At 41.5% G+C, this 17994-nt stretch overlaps 1 protein-coding gene across 1 annotated transcript in view; it reads left to right on the plus strand.

Moving 5' to 3' along the window:
• Positions 1-17994, plus strand: part of ahr1b (aryl hydrocarbon receptor 1b) — a 67033-nt gene that overhangs the window by 34980 nt on the left and 14059 nt on the right. The window contains exons 4-8 of the mRNA XM_080878941.1: positions 1931-2020; positions 4927-5050; positions 11646-11782; positions 14453-14658; positions 14741-14850. Coding sequence (XP_080735067.1) covers positions 1931-2020; positions 4927-5050; positions 11646-11782; positions 14453-14658; positions 14741-14850 — 667 coding nt within the window. The remainder of the gene's footprint in view (positions 1-1930; positions 2021-4926; positions 5051-11645; positions 11783-14452; positions 14659-14740; positions 14851-17994) is intronic.

Genomic DNA, 17994 nt, shown 5'->3' on the forward strand with positions numbered 1-17994 from the left:
AAGCAGAACTGACAGTTGGGTGGATGAAGGTTTTATTAGAAGAAATCAGAGTTTGGGTTGCTGGCAGCCCCCTCCTCAAGTGAGACCCCCCACTTCCCACTTGCCTCCACAGTGTGAATTATTCAGCAGCTGAGAGACCCTGTCTCGTTCCGGGCCTGATGCTAATGCATTTTTGACATCTTGCAATGGATTTTCAAAGAGGTTTCAAAAGCAAACATTGAGTTTTGGCCCAGCAGCAGTGATCCGAGTCTTAGAAACCCGGGGACGTCTGCTGCATGCGTGTCCGTTCATATAAAGACTTTGCGTCTACGGAGGTCGCAAGCATCTTGGTCCTCATCGGAGAGGTGCGGGCGGATGCTGGCAGCATGCCGCTGTGACTCTCGGCAGCGTCGGGACACCGTGTCATCACCTCCTCACGGTGCCCTGGGGCTCTGAGGAGGGAGAGGAGGAGCAATGATGGAGGTGTTAGTCATTCAGTAGTGACCTCCTTCTCCTCCAACCTCCTCCTCCGCCACATGACTTCTCTTTGAACTGACATCCTCTCCAGCCTCTCTCTAGGCCCCGGGGAGAAGTCTCATCCCTGCTTGTTTCCTCTCTGCTCGCTCTTGTTTTGCAGCCTTTACTCTTCTTGGTCCTCTATGAACTAATCAGAGCTGGAGTTTGAGATTCAGAAGTCTTAATTTGCTCTGTCTTTTACCTCCAGCTAAATGACATTGTAAATGTAATTTATGAAATTTCTAGAAAGCAGCTTTTCTGCTGAGATTATTCCATATAATTACAGAACAAAAGGGAGGTCGTTCTTAGTCTCAGAGTGCAAAATGAAGCAGTTTTGTAAAAGCTATTGGAGTGTCTCAGTTCCACACACGGTGTCCTTGGGCGATGGTGGGTTAGGCCATGAGCGAGACGAGTGTGGGACTCTCAGGTAATCTTTTTTACACTAAGGGTAGCACATGTGAAGGCGAAAGATTTAAATAAGCTGCAGTGTCTGTACCTAAAACTGCCTTTCTTCTAGTGGCCACTAGAGGCTGCCTACAAAAGTGACTCTGTCGCATTTAAAATGTCCAACTTTGAACTCTGTAGATAGACTGCACTACATGGTAGCTGTATGGAGTCGGGGTGGTGGGGTTGTTGTTTGTAACTGTTGGGTCTGTGTTTCCACAAACCCCGCTAATTCTAGAGACTTATTCATCATGAAGAAAACAAGACAGTCGATCGATCCATTACTTGCGCAAGGGAGGCCTCGTCTGTGTCCAGCACGACAATGACCCCAATGGTGGCCTCCTCTCGCTGCCTTTTATTGACAATCTTCAAACAATAGTTTACAAAGCACCTCCCCTTGCAACCCCCCTTTGGTTACATAGACAAGGCACTGTATGTAAGTGTGTGTGTGTGTGTGTGTGTGTGTGTGTGTGTGTGTGTGTGTGTGTGTGTGTGTGTGTGTGTGTGTGTGTGTGTGTGTGTGTGTGTGTTACCTCCTGCTGACCAAAGGGTCATAAACCCAGGAAGTTTACATCAAAAGAAACAGATCTTTCAGATAGGATGTATCTACAATAAAACCTCCCCCAGCACAGAGTGGCTGGAAAGGTGGTCAGGATCAAAGGAATGGCTTTGATCCTACTGCTTAAACTAAGACTGTACAAATTTAAGAAACACAATGGCAACATTCAACAATTAGACTTAACAGTAACTCATTCATATATTTAGTTATACTGTTGAACACTGTTGGCTGAGATCATGTTGGAATATCAGATGCTGGATGAAAGTTGTTTTTTACAATATTTTTCGGTGGCTTCATAAGAATGTCAGCATCTTGAGTATGTTAAACTTATCCAAAACTTACCTCGCTGACCCATTCCTGTTTTATCAGGTCACATCACAAACGTGATCACCATCAGTGAGATGATACAATCGTCAGGTTTTCTCTCCACAGGCCCTTAACGGCTTCGTTCTGGTGGTCACGGCTGAGGGGATCATCTTCTTCTGCTCTCACACCATCCAGGATTACCTCGGCTTCCATCAGGTAACGAATTCCTACAACTGATGATTAAACCGAGGTCAGACTTTGGATTACATGATGTTGTTATGGTTACAGCAAGAAGACAGAGTGTTGTGTCTCCTTGTTTCTAGCTAATGGTATCAGTCAACAAATCTGTTAACTCTTAAGAATGTGATGGCAAAGTACAAAAAAGTATACCTCAAGAGGTTTCTATGTCTTTATTTTGCTTTTTATGTGGACGCTGGGTTTATCAGCATTGTATACAAAGATACTACAGAACCTTATAAAACACATCCTCAAATTCAAAAAACTGAATTTTATTTATCAAAGCACAGATTTGAAGAATGAACCATTTGGAGCTTCGACTCAGATAAAGGTACACAGCAAAGCAGAATCCCTGCAAGAAGTAGGACAGGCCCTGGAGTGAAGATGCTGGAGTTTGGTGGAAATTTGGATGAGGATCTGAGTGACCCTTGTTGTCCACTCGTTTGGTCATTCCTGCTCTTTTTGCCTTTGGTTATTTTCTTGAGATGAAGTAGATTGCGAGAGCAGCAAGAGGATTGAAGGAAGCGCACATATGGAACGGGAGGTTTAATCCAATTGGCTTCACGACGAGGCGACACTGCGTCCAGTCTAATCTCATTCTGGACAACGCGATTATCAAATTACCCAAAGTCTTTCTATCTGCGTCTAAATCTGGCCTGCAGGTTTAGATATTCACACAGTGTATGTGAGCATACTGTAAACAAACACACACGGATCGGGGTGTGAACGTGACCTTTCACCCCTCACTTCCCCATCCACCTGAGGCCCGTCACTTTGCGTTTACCAAACAAGCTCAAATCCGGGGTGAAGCTGCCGTTCCTGCTCACGTGCAGTGTTTGGAAACAAGCCAACGTAGGGTGACACCCAGGAGACCCCAATCGCACGATTAAGCAACACAGCTGAGGGACACGAGGAGGATTTGTTTTCCTACATAACATGCACAACACAATGTGACAGGACAACCATTGGGCTTAATAAAACCAGCGACACAAGTTATGAAGGAGTGCAGACAATTGAGGTTTAATTAGCAGAGAGAATGAAATATCTCGCTCCAGGGCCTGCCAAAGTTAACCCCCATGTGCTCAGGAGCAGTCTTAGGTTCAGGTTACTTTATTTGTACTTATAAGTAGATTTGGTTCACAGACGGTGAGTCATCAACAGATAAGCATGATACAACATAATAGAGAAGTAAATCCATACCCCATCCTGTGAGATATAAAACCACAAAGCTACAGGACTGTACTCCCACGTCCTGAAGGAAGAAATCGAAGCTCACTTCACAGAGGGTGTTAGACAAGTTTCTGCTCTTATAAAATAAAAGCAAAATAAAAAGAGGATCCTCTGACTTATCAGATAGAATCAGTCCTGGGGTTTTTATCATGTGTTTGTGAAGTTTTGTTTTGTTTTTTTGTTTTTTAAATTTTGGTTTCTAATTTTGTTCTGGTGCTGTTAATATTCTTGTGCCTGATCTCCTCACTGTTTGTTTCTACTTTCTTTTTATCAGTTTAATCCCTGGTACTGGTTCCCTATTTTGTCTCTAGTTTAAATCACTTTAGGTTGATTAGCTCTTGTTTAGTTGTGTCAAATTGTATATCCGATCTTATCTGGATGTATAGTTATTTGCTATTTTATTTTGGTAGTCTCTCGACTCATGTGCCCTGTATTGAGTTCAACTTCCTTTGTTTCATTCCCGACCGGTTTTCCCCGGGCTTCGTTCCCCTGTGTGTTTATTGTCCGAGTCTCCACTTGACCTTTGTTCTTGTTCTTCCTGGTTTCAGCCCTGCAGAGGTTTTGGTCTTTTTTTGTTGTTCCTGTGAACAATCAGCATTAAAGCTGGATTTTGAGTTTTTGTCTGCTGAGTCCATCTCTTACCTCCCATGCAGCCATACCCTGACACATGATGCGTGAAAGGCCGGAAGCAGAAAGTCTGGCTTATCAGAGAAAGTCGATAAACACCACCATGATACCCGTTATCTCCAACTGACAGGCTAACGCAAAGAAATACAATAACCGTCATCTTCATATCCTCTCAGTTTATTCCAGAAAGATCAGTTCCTCCCACCTGACTCCTTCTGAATTATCACTTGCTTTGTTTTTTATAACTTCACTCATTTTTAATGATGCTATGCAGAATTTTATCCTCATACTCTAAATATTTTTGCACGCAGGCATGTTATTCCTCGTGACTTCCAAAGACAAAATTTAGTTTCTGTAGCTAACTATCATGGGAAGTGTCATAATTACACTCTAGCTGGGAAATCTTTGGGTCAAAGTAATTATATTTTGAATGTGAATGTAGTTCATTGCTATAAACTAGAGAAACAACGTTGGTTTTTCTCTGGTTTTATTATTTCTTTTAGCCGCTTTCTCACATATTTGTATACAGGATAAATAATAAGAGTGAAGGTAACATCCATTCATCAGCTGCAGTATTGGCTGTATGATATGAACTCCTTCTCTTGGTTTGATGTTTGAAACGCATTTCATGTCACACTTCAACCTGTCAACATTCCTCTCTGTGACCCCGCGCTGACCCCTCCCACAGTGGGAGGAGGGTGGAGTGTTGTTTCACTGGGGTCCAAAGCCAGGTCGTGGCATGTCTGGACAGCAGATATGGGAGTCGCAGCAGGTCTCTGGCTCAGATTCAGCTCTTTGAAGCAAAGTCGCAGTGACACTTGATTTCTCTTGGCTCCACTTCAAGGCAAACGGAATCAAGCGCACCTCAGGGTACCTCCTGATAGTGCCTGCTCCACCAAAACATCCACCTTTACTCATGGGGTCTTTGGTCTGCATTACTGTATAAAATAAAAAAGTTAATTAGGCTTAAAATTTGACTTGTGTTCCACCTTGACTGACCTTTAAATTCTTCTTCTCTGTCCTTTTAGACTGATGTGATGCACCAGAGTGTGTTTGAGCTGATCCACACTGATGACCAGCAGGAATTCAAGAGAAACCTGCACTGGGCCCTCAACCCCCCTGTGAGCCTCGAACCCCCAACAGATCCTCCAGGTCTGCTTCACGGAGACAGTCTGGTTCACTAAACTAGAGTAGAGAGGGTAAAATAAAACCGAAGTCTAGGCCAGAGTAATGAGAGTGTTCTTGTTAGCAAGGCAGTAAACCTGATCCGGAAGGACTTCTCTGAGCAGCCGTCACAAGATAAGAGATAAGAGAAACTTTATTTATTAAGTTTTGAAATTCTTGTGTGACCCAAATTATAACAGCAGGGATTAAATAAACAACAACTTTTATTTATATAGCACACTTAAAGACCATGGGTACACCAAAGTGCTTCACAATAGTACAGCAGATTAAAACATCAATAATAAAAGACCATTAACAATGTCCCGAATATGCTAGCAGGTCAATAGCATTAATTACGCAAGAATAAAAGTTAAATAAGGTATAAATATCAAATCATAACCAATAGAAACACATGGATATTAAGTGAAGGGATAAATACAATGGTAACTAAGTAAAATGAAGATAGTATTGGAGTGAGGTATAGGATACATGCATTAACTAACCGGAAAAGCAAGGTTAAATGAGTGAGTTTTTAGTCGTGATTTAAATGTTTGGATGAAGTCGGATGTGCAAATAGCAATGGGAAGGTTGTTCCACAAATTCGATGCAACCAAGGAAAATGCATGGTCACCTATGGTCTTACGGCGAGATTTAGGCTGTACGAAGAGTAATTGGGCTGATGATCTGAGGGCTCTCCCAGGTGTGTATGGTCTAAGGAGTTCAACCAGATAGCTAGGCGCAGTATTGTTTAGGATTTTAAAGGTAAGTAGCAATATTTTAAATTCAATACGGTATTTGATAGGGGGCCAGTGCAAATCAGCAATGACAGGGGTGATAGAGGCAAACCTTCTGGTTCCAGTCAAAAGGCGTGCCGCAGCATTTTAGACAAGCTGCAATCTATGGAGAAGGGCAGATTGGAGACCGAAGCAGAGGGAATTACAGTAGTCCAATCTAGAGGTCACAAAGGCATGAATAATCTTTTAAGATCCTTGTGCGGTATATAATGCTTAGCCTTAGAAATAAGACACAGTTGGTAAAAGCTAGATTTGACTACAGAGGACAGGTTGTTTATTGAATTTGAAAGAGCTATCCATCAGAACACCTAGATTGCTAACAGTGTCAGAGAAGAAAGTGGCAAGGGATCCAGCTAGTTGGCCCCGGGGGGATATGACTGTCAAACACCACAATCTCCGTTTTCTTTTCGTTTAGGATAAGGGAGTTGCCCAAAAGCCATTCTTTGACTTCTCTCATACACTCTAGGAAGCAGTGCAGTGACAGTGCGACATCATCAGTTAGCCGGAAGTAAATTTGTATATCATCAGCATAACAATGAAATGAGATGTTGTATTTTTCAAAGATAGAGCCTAGAGGTAGTATATACAGTGAGAACAATATGGGGCCCAACACAGAGCCTTGAGCACACCACAGCAGGAAGATGCAACAGAAGAAGAACAGGTACCCAGAGTCACAGAGAAGGACCTGTTTGAAAGGTACGATTTAAACCAGTTAAGGGCGTTACCTCTAATGCCCACTGTATGTTCTAGCTTCGTTGGTAGAATATTATGGTCCACCATGTCAAAGGCTGAGGACAAGTCCAATAAAACTAAGACCGCGGAGCGTCCTGAGCCGGCAATTAGGGAGAAGATCATTAAGGACTCTCAGCAGAGCTGTTTCAGTGCTATGACGTGGTTGAAAGACAAACAGAGTTTGGAAATTGGCCTATAATTCGCAGGGTCATTATGATCAAGACTCCTTTTTTTTGAGGACAGGCTGCACTACAGCATGTTTAAAGGCTGATGGGACACAGCCCGAAAACAATGATGAATTCATTAAAGATAGAATACTAGGCCCAATTGCATTAAAACCATCCTTGCTAATGTGAGATGGGAGGATATCGTGTACAGAATTGGTATTTTTCAGTTGTTCAACTATAGACCCTGTGCACGAGAAAAACTCTAACTTCCGGATTTAGGGTTGTATATTTCCGGTAGCTTTACTTTGCGGTCAATCGCTACTGCGAAGATGTACTCCAAAATAATGTCCAAAACACGAAAACAGAAAGATCGCGTTAAGTTACAAAGATAAGAAGGTGGGAACGCTCACCATTACTGTGTCATAAAAAAAATCAAATGATCAATTTTGATGCTTAAAGAGTTTAGATCAATCGGTTGTTTACATCACTCAACACAAGCAGAACTGCATTACAAACTGCAAAAGAAGACACATCGTTCGCATTAAGAAGCACATCTCTCTAAAGTGACAGTTCTTATGATTTAAAAAGGCAAATGTTCAGCATTCAAACTACAGGTGAACAATAGTCAAAGCCAGATGTTTCCCCTGTTATGTCGATATCAGCTAGTCAAGTACACACCTACACAGCATGTCAACAAACCGTGAAAAAAAGCCACAAAAAAAATAAATGAATGATTGCTGGTAGGGCTGCACGATTTTGCATAAAATGAGAATCACGATTTTTTTGGCTTAGAATTGAGATCACGATTCTCTCACGATTCTCTTTTCCAGTATAAATATTTATTGCGCTTATTAACTGCACATCAACTTCGTAACAGTTGAGACTGAACATGAAAACAATAAATAAACATAAAAACAACAAATGTCTCACGTTTTGCCGTTGCCGCAAAATGTTGTACTGCTTGAAATTCCGTCTCCACCGTTGCTCGACACTGCGTGTATAGAGCAGGTAGTGCAACAATAGAAAAATAGTTGCGGGACGGCACTGTGTAGCGTTTGTCTAGGGTGTTGATCATTTTCCTAAATCCCTCGTTTTGCACAGTGTTGATGGGAGCCATATCTTTGGTCAGTTGATAAGTAATAGCCTCCGTAATTTCTTTGTGCCTGCGGGAGTTCGACGTGTATAGGGAAGCGCTGTATAAGGTTCCCGTTATTGATGTTTGGGTGGTTGACCGGGACGGATTTTCTCCTGTCACTTTCTCGTCATCCCTGACGTGCTCTCCGTTGTTTTTTCCCTGCTAATTTTAGCATCACATGGCACAGCTTCTGTATCACGTGGTATAAGTGAGCGCTTGTTTTCATGCAGATTACGTCCCGGATCAAAATGCGGTACAATCGTCGTCGTCTTTTTTTTTTTTTTTTTTTTTTTGTTAAATCATTGTAATTTGGAAATGAGATCGCACATAAGTATGAATCGAGATTGCTGGTAAGGGTTTCTATACGTTAGTATTTACGAAGGTTATGTTGTCACTTACCTTCAAAATTACAGTGGTCCCTCGCAGGTTCACTTTCGCGGCCTCGCTTTTTTACAGTTTTTTTTGAGCAAGTTTTCATGCTTTGTTTTTTTGGGGGTTTTTTTTCTACACATCGCATTCTGTTCTGCGTCCTGATCGGCTGCAGACCATTGTCGATCTCCTCCGTGCCGTCTCTCCTGTACAGTACAGAATCGCTGCATCTATCGCTAGCAGTGTGACTCTAAAGTGCTGTACTGTATGTTTTTTCCCCAACAAACAACAATGTCGACGAAACGTCTTACACCGTCAAAGGCACCTGCGGTAGCACCCAAAAGGCAGAGGAAGCTAACCATCGCACAAAAAAATTGGACTTCTGATTCACTGATTCATTAATGATTCATTAATGTTGAAGTCTCTCACAGCTGCTCTATTCCCATGCTCTGGACCTGAAAACAGGGTTTGACCTTTGGTTTCATTCTATAATACTGGACTTATTTTTCTACAAAGGTTTGAACTTTGAGAGTGTTTAAACAAGAAAGAAAAGTGTGAAACTGTTCATGCCTGTATGAGAAAAGTGTATAAAGTGTGTAGTGAGGGGTTTTACAGCTTTAAAATATCTATAATAATTGTAAAAAATAAAGCTGGCTACTTCGCGGATTTCATCTATCGCGGGTTATTTTTAGAACATAACACCCGCGATAAACGAGGGACCGCTGTTTACAAATACTGAGAAATATAGAACTTGAATCCTTTCTCTCTGTTGCTCTGAGGCATGGGGGAACAATATCGACAGGTGGATAAAAATCATCTACAGATATATTCCGTAAATGCCCAAGACATCTCGAGAAATGTAAATCGCAGCTTGATTCATCTATTTGGTTGACTTGTTTTGGAAAAAACGGCCGTAAACAAGGAGCGAGTATCACACTGGAAACGAAGCGCCCTACAGGAGTTTCCCCACCGGAAGTAGCATATGCCAAGGTGCACAGAGTCTATTTGCTTAAGGGTAGGGAGTGATGGCTCAAACTGATTAAAAGTTGATAAACATCCTGAGATGGAAACAGGGCTCACCACTGAAGAGTGTGGAGACTTAAGAGATGAAATTTTATCTGTGAAATAATTTAAGAATTGTGTGCAGAGAGCCGGGGAGGACACCCTCGGTATTTCAGGACAGGGACTGACCACTGAGTTAAAGATTTTAAATAGCGTTCAAGGGTTATGTCCATTAGTCACAATAATGTCTGACAAGAAAGCTGCTTTAGCCATTTTAGCAGCGTATTGAAATTTCAGACGGCTCATACGTAGAATGTCAAAAGATACCTGGAGCTTATCTTTTTTCCACCTCCTCTCAGCTCGGCAACACGCACGTCGTAGGGCACGTGTAAAGTCGTTTAACCAAAGTTGAGGTGCCACAACGTCAAGGATAGAGGAGCATGTGGATAACAAAGAATTTGCAAAGACATCAGCCATAGGAGGTATGGAACAGTCAGTAACAGAGGGTGCAGAATTAAAGAAGGCCACAGAAAAATTTGCCACAGTTTTAGGATTGATTGAAATAAAGCAGAATAGCTCAACACATAAAACACAATATGAAAAAAAAGGAAAGGTAAAGTGAAAGCCCAAACATCAACAAATGTATCCTTTACTAGAGCCAGCATAGGATTTTTAACACCAATACTGATATTTGGTGATTTTAAAATATAGGCCAATATTCTTTTCCCTAATATTTGTCACATGTAAGTTTTTTAATTATTTTGTTTATTATTTACTAAGATAATACGACTATATATGATGCATAAGATAGTTACAGGGTTTTTACCCATCGCTTTTAAATTTTTTAAATTTTTATTTATCAGCCGTTGTAAATGCTGATACTATCTGACATATCAGCTGACATATCAGCAAATAGCTAATATCGTCCGATGTATAAGTTGGGCTGTAATGTACACATCTTTCTTTTTTCCCCTCTGTCTAACAGAAACCAACATTAGCCTAACAAATTTCCAAACAAGTTGTGCCAACCCAACCAGGGTTCTTTGTGTATTTAGAAAGAATGCACAGTGATGAGATTGAATGCAAGAGGTGGGAACTCAGAAATTTCATCGACTGACCCTGTTGAATGCATTTGTAGGGAGGAGAATATTTAAATCAGACATGCAGACCGATTTACTGATGTTTATGACACACAGTTTACTAATTGTTTTATTTTTTGCACTTGCTAATGAAATTAACTGACTGCGCCTGTGTTTAGAAAACAGCGTAACTTTTGTTAATCACCCATAAAACTAACCACACCTATCAGCATTATTTGAGTATTGTGCTCACACGATATTTTTCTCAGTTTACTATATATGGCTCATAATATCAGGACTCTCACTTAACATTAAGTCAGATCAAATGAGGGATTTCTGATTGGGATATTTCAAATTAAAGACTCATAAAACAACTTACAACATAGTCCCTTTTTCTTAGTTTCGTTAATTAAAGTATGACAAAAGCTTGGCATTGAGCATAGATCATAGCTCATAATCAGGCCAAGTTAGTGGCAACAGAAACGCATAACACACTCCAAATGCGGCTTCTTCAGTTATATATCTATTGGCTTAACACTGGATTACAAATGGCTCCAATTACATTTGGTAATTGTGGTCCAATTAGAATTACAAATCTCCCGGCAAGCATAAATAACATATATATAGAAAGACTTTCGTGTAAATGTTATTACAGCTGTGGATGTACTGGCTAAGTATGGTGTTGTTATGAAGCACTGAAAGGCCGAAGATGGTTTATTTCTGTAAAAACTGTAGAGCTGAAAGATCAAATCCAGTCGAGAGAGAGAGGAGATGTGCTGGTTTCTGCTGAACCAAGGTCACGGAGAGGCCAGAAGAGGTGACCTTTGACTAAACCCTCTCGAGAGTTGGTCTAAATGTTATAGTGCATGCACACAAAAGAAAACACACAGGAGACTGCACATCAGCCACTAAACCACAACTCACAGTTGATTTCACAGCACACATCCATGGAGGTACATCAGTCTTAGTTGAACAGTCACTCAGTGTAGATTGATGGACTTGAAATCGCTTGGAAACGACAGTACACAGTGGTGGTGGGGTGATGATTTGGGCTTGCTGCACAGTTAAGAGCTGTGCATAAACAAAAGCCTGCAAAACTCAATGAACTCAAGTGCTGAATGGAGACTGGGCCATAATGGATCCACTGAGAGACTGATAAAGTCATACGGAAAAGATTATTTGATTATGTCCTGATAAAAACCTTAGAACAGACAGAGGGTGTACGTTCTTGTTACAGTGACTGTATATATATATATATATATACACCCACACGGTAAAAATATCATTTAAAAATATCGTTCTCAGATGGGAAATCGGTGTCGACCTCTTCCTGCCTGGTGAGCTACAATCCCGAACAGCTGCCCCCTGAAAACTCATCCTTCCTGGAGCGAAGTTTCGTCTGCCGCTTCCGCTGTTTGTTGGACAATTCCTTCGGCTTCCTGGTGAGACGCTTTTTGCGTTATTCTTTAGATTTTAACAATTTAACAAGGAAACAGATAAAAGTTAACATCTTCGATTTTATTTTCCCTCATTCCAGTGTTAGATGTTTATATTCAATGTGAACAAAAGTCTGTTTCAGATAACTGGAAAACACTCACTTTCAGGCATTTTTTTCTATTCATGGATAAGTGTGACCTCATAGAGTGCTCCACCCTCCTGCTGCAGAAAGGATTTTTAAATAAATATGTTAAAAATGTGTTTTGAGGCCTGTTACTTAAGGGTGTACATAAAAACAGTTTTTGTGCTTTAATTGTTAATTTCGTCATGCGAATGATGCAGATTTGTCTTTGCAGAGTTTTCCTTTTATTTTTTTCTATAACTGCAAGCAGACAGCCCACAGAGTCTTATTATGCAGTATTCTGCATCTTCACAGAAATAATTATGGACAGTTTTGGGGGTTTTTCTGCTGGTTCTTAAAAACAAGCTGTGAGGTTTACACCGAGCTGTGACTTTTGCACACCGCTACACCCTACTGTACTGCCGGCGGTATGGCGTGCCACCTCGGCGATCACCATCGGCGATCAGAAGCTACCATTTACTCCCATAATCCTCCTTAGGAGAACCTCGGGGTCGTGGGGAAAAAAAATGCCCTTAATCCTCGCCACCACCCACAGCAGGTGAGAGCAGCTCTGGGGGAAAACTTGCTCAGTCAGAATGGACGCTTCAGACAGGCCACTGCCGCTCCCACCAAGAAAAGCATAATGTGGTTGAGTGGTGGAGATTTTTAGGGCTTTTAAGTTAAAAGTTACAAAAATAATATTTTAATAAATAAATAAAAAATATAGATTGGAGCGGAGGTGAGGGCAGCTTCTTCTATTTGATTAAAAATGTATTATTGTTCTATGAAACACCTGAAGGCTTGCACATGTAGGAGAGAGTTAAAGGTGTTGGTTGTCTTGCTCCAAGGTACTTCAGCAGGACTTGTGGTGGGTTTTGAACCAGCTTCTCTCAGTCTTCCCTCTCACACGTGCATTTGCGTGAGCAGTAAGCCAGGTTTCTGCCGCGGTCTACCGGTTGCTATGGCTTTGTTTTCTGTAATCCCTCCTGCTATTCGGGGCTAGATTCCTGACATCACGGCCGCAGGCTCTGAAACCCACCAAGGTCAATTAACCAGAGCTAACAGAGGAGGAGGAGGAGGACAGGGAGGAGGGGTCTTCACATGAGATGCAGCAGGGTGAGAAAAGGACAGCAGACAGGAGAAAGTGTTTTTAGGTTTTTGTGAGGCTGTAAAAACCTCCCTGCGGGCTGCTGATCCAACCATTCTGCTCTGTTACAGCCTCCCTGAGGCTTCTGTGATATTTACTGAACTTCCATTATCAGAAACCTTTAGCTATGAAGGATGGAGGTGGATTCAGGTGACAACAAAACATGTTAACAACACGTTAAAGTTTACATCATCAACTTATTGCTGGGTGTTGCTTTAAAAACATCATCCTTTAGGGCTTGTTCCTAATATTTTGATATTAGGGATTAGCTCTAAGGTGCCCCCACCCACCTGCTGTTCAAACCTTCTGTTTGCTAGGCATAACCAATGAGAAGACACTAAAGAGCTAAATCCTCTCCATATCTCACCAACACATTTGACACTGACCACAGTTGCTGTTGTTATCTCTGCAAGCTGCTTTGCAACCCTTTTTCACTCCAGCTCCACCCCTTTATGTTGTTTTTATCGTATCTGTTATTCTTTTAAGTTAGGGAGTCTTTCTGCTGCTCTTTCCATTTCTCAATTGCAAAGTTGAGACAGTTTACAGTTGCATTGTGAACTGACAGATATTTGTCCCGATGGCTAACTGAGAAATGGGGGCAGGGCAGTATACGGATAGTGTGGAGATTGCATAAGGCCAATGGTTCCTCATGTTTTTGAGAAGAAAGTCAGCACGTACATTTCATGAATTCAACCATAATTTTGCGTGGGAACTAATTTTGGGAACATTCATTGCTCCTGGGTTTGATTGCTTCCCGTGTTTCCTCCCCAGCTCACAGAGCTCTCTAATCACCTGACACCCCTGTTTGTGGATACACGCCTGTCTTTCCTTTTCCTTTGTCTCTTACCCTATGTTGTTCCTCATGTTCCTAGTTTGTTTACCTTTCTGACATTGTGTTTCAGTGCCTTTTTAACCAGCCAATAAAGGATTATTTTGTGGTCTACCTCTGCAATAACCCCCGTTACACATGGATGGGCCTTTAAATAACTTCAGATCAAAAGTCCTGGCTGAAGTTTAATATTACAGAACATGTCACTTCTGTTTTCTACTGGTTAGTTTAAGAGTCCTGCTGTTCTGCTGAAAGAATGACAATAAGGAGTCTTATTTTCTCAACAAGACCTCTAAAAACTGTAACATTCACTTCAATACTGCTCAGAATCATGTTACTGTGTTTACAGTGTATCCTGAAGTGGTTTCTACTCTCTATATCACCCAGCAGTGTAAATAAGACTGATGTTGCTTGACAGGGAGAGAGGAAGCAGCACTTATGTGTCTGCTGAGAAGCTCGATCTGAGCAGGAACCACTCTGGGCTCTCTCATTTGTCTCACTGTCTTCACGGAGATGAAGTTAATGCCTCGGATTTAATGACTTAACACCGCGATTTTAACGCTGTCAAACCTTCTCAGGCGCTCAACATCCAGGGTCGGCTGAAGTTCCTTCACGGCCAGAGCCGGCAGCAGTGCGATAGCGACCGAACCACGCCGCCCCAGCTGGCGCTCTTTGCCATCGCCACGCCCCTCCAGCCTCCAGCCATCCTGGAAATCAGGACGCGGAACATGATCTTCAGGACCAAACACAAGCTGGACTTCACGCCCATGGCGTGCGATGCAAAGTATATCATAGCACTGACAAACATGATTATTTATTCTGATTATTTAATAATTTTGTTTACACTTGTTTTGGGGGTTTTTTAGGGGTAAGATAGTTCTGGGATACACCGAGGCGGAGCTGAGAGTGCGAGGTTCAGGATACCAGTTCATCCACGCTGCTGACATGCTGTACTGCGCCGAAAATCACGTCCGTAGTAAGTCACAACTGTTCTACATTCTGTACGCTTCTCTGCAGCATTCAGCCTGAAAGGTTACTGGTGCAAATGACTGGAAGTACTGGAATTAAATATAGATAGAGGCCTGACTTAAAGTAAGCAAAAAACCACAACTACATTGGAAGGTGTAGGTCAAGACTGTAAAAATACACATGTCTGACTGAACAATGATACACAGGGGAGAGCAGAGCTCTGCAGCAGTGAGGACGGGGCTGACGATCTGAAAGGAGGGAAAAGATCAGGAAGTAAAACCAAAATAAATGCAAAACAGGAAATAATTAAAAGAAGAGTATCGGTGAAACATGGAAAGAAAACAAAGACATTACAGCGAAGAGATAGAAGGAGGCAAAAACTTGAACAAAAACTCAGTAAAAACACAAGAATCCAAAACTCAACTCAGCACAAAAACCCCGGGAACATAACACCAGCCTTCATGGCAACAAGAAAGTACAAAAACTAAACCAAAATGCAGAAACTATGTGAAAAGCTGAGTACACCCCATGGTTCAGCAGCTTGTAGAACCACCTTTAGCAGCAATAAGTTGAAGTAATTGTTTCTGTATGACTTTATTAGTTTCTCACAATTATGTGGAGGAATATTAGCCCACTCTTCTTTACAGTGTTACTTCAGTTCATTGAGGTTCATGTACAGCTCTTTTAAGGTCCCACCACAGCATTTCAGTTAGGTTGAGGTTTGGACCATTTCATCACCTTCATTCTTTTCTTTTTCGGTCCTTCTGTTGTAGATTTGCTGCTGTGCTTGCATGACCCAGTTTGGTCCAAGCTTTGGTCCAAGCTTTAGCTGTCAGACAGATGTCCTCAGACTTAGACTCTAGAATACTTTGCTACACAGAGAAGTTCATGCTCGACTCAGTGACTGCAAGCTGTCCAGGTCCTGTGGCTGCAAGGCAAGCCCGAATCAACACCCCACTGCTCTGACAGATGGTATGAGGTGTTTGTACTGATAAGCTGAGTTTGGTTTTGTCTGTTATGCTCAAACATCTTCACTGGGCTGGTATAATCTGTCCAAAGGAGATTGTTCCAGAAGTCTTGTGGTTTGTTCAGATGCAGCTTTGCAGACTTAAGCCGTGCTGCCGTGTTCTTTTTAGAAAGAAGAGGCTCTCCTGGGTAATAATGGAACCATCATGAACTTCAACATTTAACATGCTAACTGAGGCCTGTGGAGTCTGAGATGTAGCTCTTGGGTTTTTTGAAACATTGCACGGTCTGACTGTGGAGTGAATTTACTGGTACATCCACTGCTCAGAGAATTGTCACTATGTTAACACACCTGAATGCTCCAGACCAGCACACATCCCCAACTTCTTCTATAGAGGTGCACATATGTGAAGATTTGATTAGCAGTACCTGGCTAGCACTTAATTGTTATGGAGGGACTAAGGGTGCACTTAGTGAGGAGGCAGCTGATCTTTGATCTGTTATGTGTTATCACACAGAAGATATATATATAATGTTTAATGAATGTATACAAGAACGTGACAGATTAGAGAGTTTCTTTCTGGTACAAACTGGGTCTTTGGAGGAGGACTGAGTTCATTTCAAGATTAATTTTAAGATTAAGAAGTTCTGACCTTCCACTAAAGGAAGGTCAGAACTTCTTTTGTGGGCACTCAGGTCTTTTGTATGCAGGAAAATCCCTAGTTTTGTTTTTGTTTTTACAGATGTTGTAGGTCGGGTTGAGATTTGTCCTATGGTGAAATAGTTGCCCATATGTGACTCAGAGGACGAGAGTATTCTTGTGATTATTTTCCAACCTATAAATAACCTTTTAAATTGCTGCAGGTCAAGTTTGATGCACATCACATCTGGCCATTTCTGAGGAATCCGTTGTAGGCACACAGGAAACATATAGGACAGAAAATGTCCCATTAGAGTCAGTGCATAATCTCCTCTATGATCTATAATCTGTAATCTGAGTCAGAGTTTACTGACCTCACGTGTGGCTCATCATTACATGTCAAACACATATAGCTCACAAACAGGCGCTCATGGATGAGGAGCCAGAGTCAAGTGTCCTACTTACCTCGTGTACCGAATGACCCGGTTATGTGTAACCATGGCGCCGAGCAACGCCCGCACCACCACCACCAGGCACATCTCACACACGTACATACACATACATGCTGTGTGCATTTACTCATGCATACAGAATGGAAGATGTATGCATAGAAACGCAGAGATGCACATTCAGCATGCTCGGATGAACACAGATGGGAGGCGAGGTAAATCACTTCTATATCATAGACCCTGTGTAATAAAACCAGAACACAAAAATTCCCTCATAATGACAATAAGAGCAGATAAACTGTGTAGGATGATTTCACGTTTTTGGTGATTTGGAGGAAGAAAGCAGATGATTCATTTTGTTTACTTTTTTTTTAAACACAAACGTGTTTTAAACCAAGACTGCTAATCCGGTTCAGGATTTCTTAAAACATCTGTAGATCTGCGAAGTTCAGGGTTTCTGTTGGTATAGTACAAACTGATCTCCACTAAATCTGTGCGTCTTTTTATTTACCATGAACAAAAAATGACGTTACATTAGCTTATGTATCTTATTAGCCCTAAGTGAAGACAGATGATGTTGGCTCTGTTATTTGATATCACAAAGTAGAAATAGTATCATGTATTCTGTCTGTGTCTCCTTTCATGTGACACAAAAACTGACGTTTCTCTGAGGAGTAAAAAACAAGAGCTGATGCCTGACCGATACAGTGGTTTTAAGACCAAAACCAGTACAGATACCATCACCGATATTTGGTGATTTAAAACTATGATATATGAGTTGATATTTTTCTTTCAGATGCACAAAACATAAACAGATTTCCCCAACTTTTTTATGTGCAGTTTTTTTATTTGCTTGTTTACACTCTGCCCGACTCTGCTCAGATCAGATGGTTGCTTGCAGCGTTCCAGTTGGAACGCTGACACTCATAATATACTTAAAGGCTGTTTCTCCTGTCTCTTCTTTACTTTTTTGTTTATCACACCTTCAAAATGTCAATACCAATATATCAGCCAGTGTCTTATATCGATATATCGGCGGGGCAGATTGTAATCATCCTAGGTCTGATTGTGGGTTTTTGAACATTTGAGCACTGAT

Source organism: Rhamphochromis sp. 'chilingali' (genome assembly GCF_963969265.1).
Source record: "Rhamphochromis sp. 'chilingali' genome assembly, chromosome: 3".
Taxonomy (NCBI): Eukaryota; Metazoa; Chordata; class Actinopteri; order Cichliformes; family Cichlidae; genus Rhamphochromis; species Rhamphochromis sp. 'chilingali'.